The 14,728-nt window shown below is 44.0% G+C and overlaps 1 protein-coding gene across 1 annotated transcript; it reads right to left on the bottom strand.

Moving 5' to 3' along the window:
- Positions 1-985: 985 nt before the first annotated feature.
- On the bottom strand, positions 986-2,901 carry LOC146008893 (QRFP-like peptide receptor). The gene has a single exon (XM_083148694.1). The coding sequence runs from the start codon at positions 2,632-2,634 to the stop codon at positions 1,321-1,323; it is 1,314 nt and encodes a 437-aa protein (XP_083004820.1). The 5' UTR covers positions 2,635-2,901; the 3' UTR covers positions 986-1,320.
- Between the last annotated feature and the right edge of the window lie 11,827 nt (positions 2,902-14,728).

Genomic DNA, 14,728 nt, shown 5'->3' with positions numbered 1-14,728 from the left:
TTGACAAATTACATATTGGCCCTTATTCAGATCTGATCGCAGTACAAATTTGTTCTCAAAATGGGCAAAACCATGTGCACTGCAGGTGGGGCAGATGTAACATGTATAGAGAGAGTTAGATTTGTGTGAGTTATTTTGTTTCTGTGCAGGGTAAATACTGGCTGCATTATTTTTACACTGCAGTTTAGATTTCAGTTTCAACAAACCCCACCCGAATGTGTCTCTCTGCACATTTTTACATCTGCCCCACCTGCGATGCATATGGTTTTGCCCATTTTAAGAACACATTTGTACTGCGATCAGACCTGAATAAGGGCCATTGAGTACCATAGATCAGTGGTTCTCAACCTCGGTCCTTAAGGACCCCCAACAGTGCATGTTTTGCAGGTCTCCACACATAATCACAAGTGCTATAATTAGCATCTTAACATCTTTTCAAATGTATCATTGAGTAATGAGTGCATCTGTGCACCTGCCGGGGGACCGGGAAAACGTGCACTGTTGGGGGGTCCTTGAGGACCGAGGTTGAGAATAACTGCGTAACCTGTGTTTGTAGTTTCTCCTGAAATTTAACACAAAAAATATAAAATAAAAATGTGTTCTGCATATGGAATTGTGTGTAATAAATCACAAATGTCTTTCTCAATTTGCCTTCCTTACTCTTTCATGATATGAGGCTATTGTTTAACAAAGCTTTATCTTGGATTAGCACAATGACATGTATTATACAAACAGAGAGAAATATGTCCTTGGCTGTTTAAGCTCAGTGGGAAACCTTACAGCATTTCACAGATGTTTCAAGTGGCCCTTTGTGAGACGGTCTCCTCGCTACCACTAGTAATAAATTTAAAGGTTCCATACATTAATACTTGCAGCATACAACATACAGTACGCCTCTAATTGCCATTACATACGGTAGAAGCAGCGACCGTTGTGCATGCAAATATATTTCCTTTCCTCTACACCACAAACTGTTAAACAAAACTCTTTGAAGTAGTGCCTGTTTATTTGTCACATGTTGCCAGTCCCAAGAAACGAGTACATTTATTATTAATAGCGACTCGAATTTATATCCTAGAACTAATTGATTCAGTAACAGACGCGCTGTAATAGTTACTCCAACCAGACGTGCATGTGGGCTGTATAATTAGCACACACGCGATATTATGTCATGATCGATAAAATCAGAACATTTTACTATCACATATTATTCAATGTTACTCAATGACGTATTAATCAATATGTGCCTGGAAGAGTGTGTTCATCTTCACATTAGTACATGCCTGTGTCGCTGCAATAACACAGTTATCGTCTGTGACATCAGACAGGCGCAACCAGGCTGGCACCAGGACCCCCTGTAACTATTTCGGGTACGGAAGCACTTATGCTAGCAGTGGGAGGTCGAAACGTTGTGTGAGCTTTGCCCCTCTTGAACTGAGGCTCCTTATGTTTCCTGGCAGCGCTGTAGTGTAATCCCCGGGTCGCAGCTTTATCTCCCGGGGCCTGGATCAGTGATTGACTAAAGATAGAAACAAATCTGTCTCTGTAGCTATTCCTAAACCGTTTGGCTGATCTGTACAAGTTGCCCACAAAGCAGTAGCATAGAGGATTCAGAGTCGAGTTGGTGAGGCCAAGCCATTGGGCAAAAGGTCTCACATGGAGAATCCAGTCATGGTTGGGGTATCCTAAGTACTCTTCAGATTCTCCATAGGACATATTAATGTCAATCCAAATATCCACTACATACAGAGGCAGCCAGGACAAAGTAAAGAGGAGTACCAATGCTACCACCATCTTGGCTATTTTCCTCCGGGCTTTTAGCCTGGATCCAGGCATGGCCCAGCTATTACTGTCCAGCACAGTGTCACTAGCCCCCCATAGGCGGCGACTTGTGAGGAAGCAGATAAGAAGGTTGAATAAAACGGGTAAAACATAAAGTGCACAAAACAGCAAAAAGTTGTATATGAGTTTCAGGCGTAGGCTGGGCCAACTCTCTGTACACACTACAAGCGCCACCTGCCCAGGGAAAAGGACCAAGTTCTGGGTCCTGTTCATAAATAGCAACGGTGTACAGAGGCCAGAGGCGATGAGCCACACCAAACAGATCATAAGCCCTAATTTTCTGCTGGTGAAGAAAGTCCTGGCGTGCAGGGGACTGTGCACACTGTAATACCTGTTCAGGCTGATCACAGCCAAGGTGAGGACACTGGCAGATACTGACACCGCCTGGATAAAGGGCACTGCCCTGCACAGAGTATCCCCAAACACCCAGGCGTTGTGCACTTGGTGGCCAAGATTGATGGGCATACAAATGCATATAACCATCATGTCGCATATAGCCAAGTTCACAAGAAGATCCCTGGTCCCCGACACTCCAGATAGGCGACACCTTCTTCTTCTCCGTGTCCCCAGCACTCTCAAAGCCATAATGTTACCTGCTAAACCGGCCAGGAATGAGGCAGAATACATAACCACCAAGACAATGGTACCCGGTTCGTGCGCAGAGTAAAGGATGCTGCTGGAGAAAGGAGTAGACTGCCAGCCACTATCATTACCGGGGGACAGGTACCTGAACAGGGAGATATTCCAAGGGAAAATGTCCCCCAGGGTCTGATGTAGCTGCATAGTGTTCATCCTTAATATTCTAGCAGAAGGGCTTTTCTTTTGGTGTCTTTCCGAGAGATACCATGATCATTACCTCGTTTCTTTATGGATAAGGATTAATCCTCTGGTCATAGAGGTCATCCAGAATTCCTCCTCAGAGTGACAGACAGTGAAGTACATGGGGATAACCATGAAGGTTCCAGTAGCAGAGCACCACTCTGTGCGCTGTGCGGGCGGAGGAGCTGTCCAGGGCTCAGGTGCTGAACGCACCAGCAGGGAAAGCATCAGACGCGCTTCCAGTCCACACGCTGCTTTATGAGCCGTGGCTGAGCGACACCCACCAATAACAGGAAGGTACAGTACCACTTTATGCACAGCATTTACTGCACACACCGACCCATCACCCTAGCACACAGCTTCAGCTTCAGCTTCTAACATGCCAGTACAGAGCAGGAAAGGATCATACTGTTTTTATTGATTTGCAATACAGATTATACCAATAATAATAAAAAACGTATAGTCAGAATACACCAATAATTACTATTTGACGTTTCTGTTTGTACAGCAGTATAATTTCCTGATATTATTTTCCTTTACCTGTTGAATTTAGTAAAATGTCATTGAAAATAATACTGCATTCTTGCGACATACATATTTGCGATCGCTTGCAGAAAAGATTTCCTTTAGGAGGTGTATGTTTGATAAATTCCATGCTGCCTCTGTTTTGTATTACTTGACTCAGATTTGAATTATTACAGTCTGTTAGACGCAATGTTTCTTCTTTCAGAGCAAGGTCACATAATAAGTAATGTGACGCTGTTGAATACCTGTGGGCAAAGTACAAAACTTGCACAGAATCTATCAAGCACATAAATACACCATCATTCACAGACCCATGGCCATTAAACCCCCCAACCACCAGCATTTATTTGTGCATTAATTCATAAAACAAGGGCAGGAGCAACAGAAGAGACAGTTCCCATGTTTTATGTTTCCGCAGCCGTCTGTCATAGGAACATATGAGGAATTGATTGCATAATACCATTCACAGCCTGTGCTAGCTTTATTACATTGAACAAGGACTACAGTAAAATGCTAAGGAGAATGTTAACCAGTTATTCGTCATAGGAAGCTTTACAACATTGTAACCTACAAGATAAATCTCATTGACATCAAAATGGACTTTAATAGTAAATGACTGTTTCTTGGAAGATCACATGTACTCACCCCACCCCAAGTGATTAGTGGCTCTGATTTACTGATTTCCCCTAGGTATTATTGTGGCAGGGCATTGTTTCTTTTCAGATTGATTGATGAGAGAAAACATTTCAGGGAAATTGTGAAAGCAACATGTATTCTGCGCTGAAGAGGAGTACCAAATGATAGATGGGGGGCCCATAGCAGCATATTGAAGGGGGCCTTGTCCTAATGATCGTTGAGACTCCTCTCCACAGCAGTTCCTGAGTGAATGCCAATTATAGTGCCCTAATTCATTTTATGAACCATGGTAGTGCCCCAGTTAAAAGGATGCCAAATAATATTGCCCTAGTTAATTTTATGTAGAGCTGCCAGTGACATTATGCAGTATTTCAAATTTCCAATATGACATACAGTGATCCCAGTTCAAATTGTACAATGTTACAGTGCCCTGTTTCTACTGTGCCACATTAGAATGCCCTCCTCTTCAACTTTGCCATGTTACAGTGCCCCAGTTCATTTAATTCACATACAGTGCCTCTATTTTAAATTATGTCACATTACAGGGCCCCCTTACCAGTAAAACATCCTCTACACACACCTCTCTCAAAATGTACCGTTTGTAATGTCACAAATTGGGTAATGGATCAGACCAAATTGCTTAGTTGGCAAAACTGGTAAATTGTTATGCAACTATAACCTTGCACCCACTATATTTATGACCATGGATAGGGGGCAGTGTTGAATCAAGATTTAAGTTGTGCAAATGAACCCACTGACACAAAATGATTTTTTTCCCTAGGCATAACTATGCATGAAAAATACTAATATTGTCTAGCACCTTATCTAACTCTTTCATCAGTTCATGCAATTTTCACTCATCCCCTGTAGAGCTGCACATATACATGTAAATTGGTACACTTCTATGGGAACTAATCCCTGGTAATTCCACCACAATCTTGTGCCTGCGGCCACTTATATAGCTGTTTTCTTATTTTTGATTGAAAAGCATTATTTGCATTAAGATAGCAAAACACATACATAAACATAAGTAACCATTTCTAATAGTCCATTATTTGACTCAGTGTTTCCTCTATGGTGGGTAGAGAGTGTTTACACAATCCCTATCTCAAGGAGATCACTACTATTTCAGGGAGTCTGACATTCATGTTGTTGACTTAAAGTTTATAAATTCTGAATTTAAAAGCTCTTTCAACCCATTGGTGTCAGAACAGGGGGTAAGGGGAAGGGTAATCCCCTCCATAAAATATTTGCCAGTAAATGTACTAGGTCATGGGTGCAGTGCAGCCACCATCTAGGCTTACTATTGGCAGTGTAAGGATATAGTCCACCCCATCTATCTCCACAGCCCTTCTACGCCCACTTCCATGGCCCTCCTCTGCCTTACAACCAAATCCTGCCCCAGCAGTTGTCCCCCTCCTCTGAGAGGCCAGCTCCAGGAGACTTACCTACCCTTTAGGAGGGCCAGGAGAGGCACCCGATTTTCGGGAATTCCCCCTGACAATCCATGAGACTAGGCAAGTGTACCTCACAATTAATCAGATTATCAGAGCCTAATCCACTAAAACTGTATTTTAGTTACATACAACCAGTTCCATAAACTATATTTACTATTTACTAGCCTGTTAAAATGATGGAACAACATGACAGTCATGCCTGCACTGGTGGCTGTGCACACCTGAATGGAGCAACACTGTAATTGCTCTGTTGGCACCATCTAGTGGCCACTGGTCTGCAAAACACTTGAATTCTCCCCATAGAGGTGAGGATCAGCATTAGACTTTTATTATATAGGATTTGCATTTGTGTCATGAAACTACCTACATTTAGAATCATTTAGAATCAAGAATTAGATTCTTCATTCTTCATGAATTTTTTACTTAACACAACTTCTGTTCCCTTAGAACTTAATTTTCTCATGGTTACCACAAATGATTTATAAACTAATTAGGAAAGAATTTAGGCATAAGGTAAACAAATGGAGAAAAATAAAAGATCAAAATAAGGAGGCAACATGATCATGTCATAAGACAAATCTCTTAGATTGTTTTTCTTTTACTAGATACTGTACAAGCCAATCCCAAAATCTTAGGAGGAATTGAGACTTGTGTGCACATAGCAATATGTACAAATAGACAACAGTATGTATACCATACTAATTGCTCATTCTGTTCTCATTCCCCCAGATTTGTGGATTTTATTATTATTTTTTTATTACTATTATTATTATTATTCTTTGTTTTATTATTGTGTTTTTATTGTATGTATTAACAACTGGCTTCACCATATCCAGTTCTTTCCTCCTGTTTATGTTTCCCACTTGGGCTGAACCTCAACAACAAATGAGAGTCTATCCACTCTTCAGGATGGAAAGATGGTCATGTACTGCAAATGGAAGTATCTTTCCTAATTTCACATTTGTATAACAGATTAGTGTCATTGGTTGTGCGCCTGAGACGAATACTCACCTCCTTTTTTCACAGAAGGACACAGAATGATTGCCACCTCGGGCCACTATAATTTATGCCAATTATTAAAACTATGATATTTTGCATAGTAAAAGATTGTGCAACTTCATATTTGACAGTTAGTGAGTGAGCCTCAAAAACCTTGTACTTTTATATACATACATAATATAAATAAGATATAAGCCTAGTCATCTTGCATCCTGATACACAATGCAATCTGCCCATTGATATCTATAAAGGCCACCAGCTCACATACCTCTTTTCTGTGGTATCACTATGTTTTCTCATTGGGTGGGGCATATTCAATCTGGGATTGCGACTGTCGGAATGTCCCGACAGATGGAAACCACGGGCAGTTTTTGTTTCACTGGACTGTAACTTGTCAGCCGGAATTCAATGTTCTGGCTGTCGTGTATCGTACTCAGAGGATTTGTCGAAAATCCACGGCCATTTCCAACCACACACTCGCCTACACAGGGAGTCGGGTCTGTCACAGGCGAGTCCCAGCTGGGATGGCGAGTTCCGGTCAGGATTTCCAGACAGCAGGGGCATCATTACATGACACGTAGGTCTGTAGACTTCATGTGAAAAGGGGTAGTGGCTCCACGTCCCTAACACCACCTCCCATTTTCATCACTCAGGGGGTCCAGGGGATGTTAACGGCCTCTCATGACTCTGTAGTCTGCAGTGCCACCTTCTTCACTGTGATAGGCACCAGGTGCTACATGTAATGTACAGAGGCGTAGTGAGGGTGGAGCCGGCGGAGCATGAGCTCCAGGCGCCGAAATATCACAGGGTGCCGGAGTCATGCACTCTGCCGCCGGCTCGCCCGCTTCATGTTCCCCACCGTGCCCGGCTGCCAGCTGGGGTCCGCTGCAATTTTCAATTAAAGTCTCTCGCTGACAGGGTGCACTACACACTGCCGGTGACTATTTTACATGATCGGCGCTGTCCCGGACAGCTCGCAGCAGCAGCGGGGTGTTAAGCAACCATACTCCATGCTGCGCCCTGACTCGGTGTCTACCAGCCACAGCCAACATCCCTTCCCGGGGCGGAGCTGAGGGCTGGATTGAGCCTCTGCCTTCTCCCATCAAAGGAGGCAGGGAGAGGTGCAACAGATTTAGGGGGAGAGCACCAACACATGTGCCTCTCCACCCTGAGCTGCAGAGTAACTATGGAGCAAGGAAAGAGCCATCAGGTAGAGGGGGGGGGGATGGAGCCGCCACTGGGTGCCAAGTGGAGCGGAGCCGGACCCTCAGCTGCTTCCCTGAGCCAGGTGAAGGCCATAGGGAGCCGAGTAAAGGAGGACAGAGCTCCTGATGTGTGCAGGTATGTGTGGAGAGATGGGTACAGAGATGCCTTGCACATGCTGGGAGCCCAGGACCTGAACAACTAGAGGCCTGTGAGAAAGCCTGACACTCTGAGGAGAACCAGGTCCCTCCAGGTCCCTCCAGGTCCCTCACACTCACAAATTATAGTCTCTACTGTTACTGACCCCCCCTCCCCACAAAATGAGCAAATTGCAAACTACACCCAAATGTTATTGTAAGATACTCGGCATTCATACCTATAAATGAAATAATCACATAAAATGGATTTACTGAAGCTTCTTCCTTTTTTCCCCCCAATACAAAAGGGCAGTTGCTGACAAATGTGCTGACTGTTCTATCTCCTGGAGATTGAAAGAGAAGATAATCTGTCTGTGATATAAAACATGCATTGTACACTTTGTAAGGTCTTTTCTTGGCCGTAAAAATAAAAGATAACGAACTGTTTTTTTTAGACATGTATCTCAAACTTCTTTTCAAAAAGGCTGCTGTGCTGTTATTGCATTTCAATGAGTTTCACAACTAGAGGATTACCTGCAATTTAGGACACTCAGAACACACGGTGAGAGATGCACCTGCACAATCTGTTGAGGTTTTAAGCTTAGAAAAGGCAGGAACGAGAGACTGTTTATTTCCGGTAAGCGTGCTGTTTCCATCAGATTTCAGACAAGTAAAACACAAACATTACAGATTTAGAAAAAAACCTTGTAAAATTGCTTCCTCTGAATGATCTGAAAGCACGCATCCAACTTCTGCAATTGTGGTCTGATATTTGGGACATACTTGCCTACCTGACCCTCTCCATGAGGGATAAAATGCTCTGTACCTGGACTTCCCTGGTAATGTATGATTGCCATCACCTGTGGCGAAACACCTTTCTTATTAATTACCTAGCTCATCACAGGTAATGGCAATCATACATTACCAGGGAAGTCCAGGAACAGAGCATTTTATCCCTCATGGAGAGGGTCAGCTGGCAAATATGATTTGGGATAATGATGAATTGGACTTGCCCACTTTATATAATGTAAAACACAAAATTGATTTTGCGCATACCCAGAAAACATTTGCTGAAGAGGCGAGGTGGGGGCTGGAAGGGGCCATCTACACTAAGCCGTGTACAGTTAGGATGTATGTGTTTAATTGCAAACAGCTGCAAGTCACACAAAGAAGCATATATGCCTGTCAAAGCTGTGGGTCCTGGTATTAATACAGGCCGATGAGTCATAACTATCTAGCAGCTACTGATTGGCTGATTGGGAATTCACTGCAGTAGCATCATCGGTAGTGCATATGCTATCCATAGTTTTAGGAACAAGTTTTATCGAGCTTTTTACATGAGAAAACATTTGTGGCTGCTGTATGCAAGTTTTTGTTATTTACATAATTGAATGCATATTTTGCTCTAAATTCAAAAATGGAGAAAATTTTCTGTGTCTGCGGAAAGCCCAATACACACTACATGTTCCCAATATTGTCTAGTCTAGTGGGTATGCTTAATATCGGTAACGACCTCCTCCCTCATCCTGCATGTTCAGATGAGGGAGGTCCTCATTAGCTGCAGCATGGCTGCCGCTCCTCCCGCGAGCATCAGCAAGTGTGTATGCACTTGCCGATGCCGGGTTCCCACCGCAGACAATATCTGTGTCAGCGAGGAGTCGGCTAGTATATATAGGGCTTTATGCTTGAGGTAACTCAAGTACATATACAATTGGTGCATAAAACTACAGTGTTTGTATATTAGTAGGTAGACAATAGCATGCACAGATAATTATACTGATATTCTGGAATTGCTTGATTTCCATAGAGCAGCTGCAAACAAACAAAAGAGTTATAGGGCCTGATTCAGAGTTGTACATAAACGCAACAGCAATGTTTACCATCCAACACATGTGAAGGGTCTGTTTTGCGCATGTGCTGATCTTTGCCTGCAATCTTGCTGTCCATGCTCCAAACCTGCAGTATGACTATTTCAGCTGTTCAAGGGGCAATGTGGGGGCAGTTAGGGGGACCACATTACAAAACAAGGGCATGATCACCAGTTTGTAGGGATGCCGAGGCAGATCTCCCGGCCCCATCACAGCAAATAATCAGTTATTGCTACAGTGAATAGTAGCCCTGTACTTAGGAACCCAGATTGCCATGACCTGCATGTCAGGTGCAGCAAAGCTGAAATCCCCTTGTGGAGGTCCCATGTGAAACCAACCAACCCCCCCCCCCCCCCAGCATGTTAGGTCCCGCCCCTCTGTTCAGGGTATCTGCCAATCCTAAAGCATGGGTCAGTGTCTGCAGTACCATCCATGAATTGGAGACAGGATCCTCTGACCCAAGCATTAATAAGTTGCTGGTACTCCATCACCAAAAGAACTAGAACATCTCCTTACCAGAGTCAAGAAGCAAGAGCATGACCAGATCCACATAAAGCAATACCTGCAGACTCTTTCACAGCAGATCAACACTATCTAGTGCCGCAGCCACGTTCAGGCTGCAGGAACTTCAAAACCATTATGGATTTTGATTCCCCCAAAATTGAATAAGTACTCTTTTAGCAGATTGGAATAAATCAAAGATGAACTGGCGTGCAAATAATTGTTGTCATGCTTGGACAATCTACTATCCTTGTGCATGAGGGTGTATCCACAGGGAGAGAGCACAGGAAAGAGAACAGTTACAAGCAGAGAGTGGTCGGGCCCAGGCACATTTCAGTGGGCATGGCCTAAATGCAGGAGGCATGGCCATGCACCCTTTGAATAAAATACAGAAAAAACATAGCACCTCCCTGGCCTGACTGCAGCCCAGCATACAGCATGATGTTCTGGGTTTAGAAGTGCTGCAGTTGTATTACTGCCAAGTGACACAGCCAGCAGTGACTCCCATAATGCACATATACAACGGTGTTAGATTTAAAGGGGAAGAGGCACCACAAATTGAGACATCACATTTGTATGCACTGCCCTATTAAAGTGTGTCCTGGATATCGGATAAGTGTATTTCATTCCTACCTGCTACTGCACCAGTGTTTGTCCCAGTCAGGTGATTATGTTACTATGAGGCAGATTTATTAAGCTTGGTGAAGTGATAAATTGTCTGGTTTTTATCACCGGCCAATCAGCTCCTAACTGTGAAGTTACAGGCTCGGTTTGAAAAGTCACAGTAAGGAGCTGATTGGCCGGTGAAAAAAAACAGACCCTTTATCACAGAGTTTAATAAATCTACCCCTATGCTTCACGCCAAAAATCAGTTTTTGCTCCAGTGTACACCAGTTTCCCACATACCATGAAAATAAGGTAGGGGAAGGGCACGGTTACCTAGAGGGCATAATTATCCCCCATCATCAGTACCATTGGCACAGGACTGTTTGGAGGCACAGCACATTAAGGTCTACAGCCATAGGGGTAGATTTATGAATTGGTGATAAGGGAGGAGAAGTGATACAGTGCCTGGTAATTTATCACCGGCCAATCAGCTCCTATTTAAACCCAGCCTGTAACTTAACAGTCAGAAGCTGAGATTGTCTGGTGATAAAGTACCAGGCACTTCATCACTTCTCCTCCCTTATCACTGCTTCATAAATCTACCCCAGTATCAGTAAGGAAAAGCTTGAACATTAAAGGGGATATTCCCTTCAGGGTTTTCATCTGTGGGGGCGGGGGGAACAGAACTAATTAAATACTCTACTTTTAATGAACTTGCTGACTATTCAATTGGAGCCCTTTTTGCCTCTATCGAAGGCATTGGCGGATTTAGGGGGGGCACCCGGGCACGTGCCCCCCCCCCGTCGTTTCATTTCATAGCTGAGGACTAGGGCTTTCCAACTAGCCCAGCCCCATGTCTTTAGCCCCCCGGGAACCGGAGATATCGCCTGGCAAAGCTGTAACGTTTTTCCCCATAGGATAATATGGGACCCGTTAATTCAGACCCCCACCTGGTTCCGACAGCTGCCAGTTCCCCCACTGACATCACAGAAGCTTGTGGTTGATCTCATTCAATTCCAAATCGCCTTCAATATGATACCAGGGTGGTCCATACCGGTCAATCAGTTCTAGAGATATTGCGTGTAAACCGATTTAAAAAAAAAAAAAAAAACCTGTAATTTCATGGCTGTTCATGTTCTTTGAGGGCAGATTACTCTGGAACCAAACAGTCCAGTTTCACTCGACCAAAATCATTCAAAGCCCACTCAAAAGTTCTTCAATATGATACTTGTCTCATGTAAATGGGTCAGTTGGTTCTGAAGATATAGGCGGTTAAATGAGTTAACTGGTTAAAGGAGGGGTGGTTTTCTCTCCCCCTCACACTAGAAAATGCAGGGACTAGGCTGGTGTAAAAGGGGCCAACCTGGGAATGCATTTTCTGGTATGAAAGGGGTATTATTTCAAATAGCCGGGACCTGCAGTGCTCTGAATACAGCCAGGCTCTGCCACTGTCAGTGGCTATCACTTCTGCCTGGCGGCGGCTATCCCCCATTTACTGCAAGCATGTATTCCCCCTTGGCAATGAGCATGTAATCCCACATGGCAACGAGCATGGAACCCTTGGCAATGAGCATGTAGACTTCTGTAGCATAATTTTTAATAGGCGTTATGGTGTTTGGCATTATACATGTTTAGAGATAATGGAGTGTAACTTAACGTGTAATGGACATTGTCCCTGTTTATAATGCATATTGTGAATTTTGGCTTAATCTGTGTGGCATTATGTGGATTCTGGCTCAATCCGTGTGGCATTATGTGAATTTTGTCTCAATCCATGCGGCATTATGTGAATTTTGGCTCAATCCATGCGGCATTATGTGAATTTTGGCTCAATCCGTTTTTTTTTTTCAATTTGTCTCAATCTGTGTGGCATTATGTGAATTTTGTCTCAATCCATGTGGCATTATGTGAATTTTGACACAATTTATGTGGCATTATGTGGCCATGGTGGGCCTGCGTATTTTAAATGCCAGGGCCTATTTTTTAATCCCATTCCCACCCTCTCTCTGCCGCTCTCTTAGCATGTACACTGGCAACACTAACACCCCCCCCCCCACCACCTAAACCCTCTTTTATCATGGTGCCCCCCCTGTCATTTTACCCTGGATCCACCCCTGATCGAAGGCATACATTTCCTCAATGCCATCCAAATGAGTAGGGTGAAACCCAATACGCCCCCAATACGCCCTTAAAAATGGATAAAGGTGCTGATTTTTCATCTAGACAAAAAAAATTGGACCTAATTGAATACCCTGCGGTCGCGGGGAGGCGCTGTGTAAGTGCAGGCACTGGGGGTCTGCGGGGCTATTGTAATGCCGCTGTGCTGCGGCCGGGACCCGCAGATTTACCTGTCTATGCAGCGATCCCGACAGCCCTGGCTTCTGCTTAACTGAAAATGGATCATCATAAAATGTCCACCCCCATACAGCAGACCGTTCTCTGACACTGTCTGCTGTATGAGGGCGGACATTTTGTGATGGTCTGTTTTCATACCAGCAGAAGCCAGGGCAGGGGGAGGAGCCGGGACCACAGACTAAATCTGCGGGTTCCGGCCGCAGCACTGTAGGGGGGGGGGGCTGCCGAAATTTTTGGCACGGGGGCGTGAATTTTATACAGTCGGGCAAAAAAGTATTTAGTCAGCCACCAATTGTGCAAGTTCTCCCACTTAAAAAGATGAGAGAGGCCTGTAATTTTCATCATAGGTATACCTCAACTATGAGAGACAAAATGAGGAAAAAAAATCCAGAAAATGACATTGTCTGATTTTTAAAGAATTTATTTGCAAATTATGGTGGAAAATAAGTATTTGGTCAAAAACAAACAAGCAAGATTTCTTGCTCTCACAGACCTGTAACTTCTTCTGTAAGAGGCTCCTCTGTCCTCCACTCGTTACCTGTATTAATGACACCTGTTTGAACTCTTTATCTATATAAAAGACACCTGTCCAACACTTCAAACAGTCACACTCCAAACTCCACTATGGCCAAGAGCAAAGAGCTGTCAAAGGACACCAGAAACAAAATTGTAGACCTGCACCAGGCTGGGAAGACTGAATCTGCAATAGGTAAGCAGCTTGGTGTGAAGAAATCAACTGTGGGAGCAATTATTAGGAAATGGAAGGCATACAAGACCACTGATAGTCTCCCTCGATCTGGGGGATCTGGGGCTCCCCGCAAGATCTCACCCCGTGGGGTCAAAATGATCACAAGAACGGTGATCAAAAATCCCAGAACCACACGGGGGGACCTAGTGAATGACCTGCTGAGAGCTGGGACCAAAGTAACAAAGGCTACCATCAGTAACACACTACGCCGCCAGGGACTCAAATCCTGCAGTGCCAGACGTGTCCCCCTGCTAAAGGCAGTACATGTGCAGGCCCGTCTGAAGTTTGCTAGAGAGCATTTGGATGATCCAGAAGAGGATTGGGAGAATGTCATATGGTCAGATGAAACCAAAATAGAACTTTTTGGTAACAACTCTACTCGTCGTGTTTGGAGGAGAAAGAATGCTGAGTTGCATCCAAAGAACACCATACCTACTGTAAAGCATGGGGGTGGAAACATCATGCTTTGGGGCTGTTTTTCTGCAAAGGGAACAGGACGACTGCTCCGTGTAAAGGAAAGAATGCATGGGGCCATGTATCGTCAGATTTTGAGTGAAAACCTCCTTCCATCAGCAAGGGCATTGAAGATGAAACGTGGCTGGGTCTTTCAGCATGACAACGATCCCAAACACACTGCCCGGGTAACAAAGGAGTGGCTTCGTAAGAAGCATTTCAAGGTCCTGGAGTGGCCGAGCCAGTCTCCAGATCTCAACCCCATAGAAAATCTTTGGAGGGAGTTGAAAGTCCGTGTTGCCCAGCGACAGCCCCAAAACATCACTGCTCTAGAGGAGATCTGCATGGAGGAATGGGCCAAAATACCAGCAACAGTTTGTGAAAACCTTGTGAAGACTTACAGAAAACGTTTGACCTCTGTCATTGCCAACAAAGGGTATATAACAAAGTACTGAGATGAACTTTTGTTATTGACCAAATACTTATTTTCCACCATAATTTGCAAATAAATTCTTTAAAAATCAGACAATGTCATTTTCTGGATTTTTTTTCCTCATTTTGTCTCTCATAGTTGAGGTA

Source organism: Crinia signifera, chromosome 6 (genome assembly GCF_055691185.1).
Source record: "Crinia signifera chromosome 6, ASM5569118v1, whole genome shotgun sequence".
Classification (NCBI taxonomy): Eukaryota; Metazoa; Chordata; class Amphibia; order Anura; family Myobatrachidae; genus Crinia; species Crinia signifera.
Note: the sequence above shows the minus strand (reverse complement) of the source record. Positions and strands in the feature narration are given on the sequence as shown.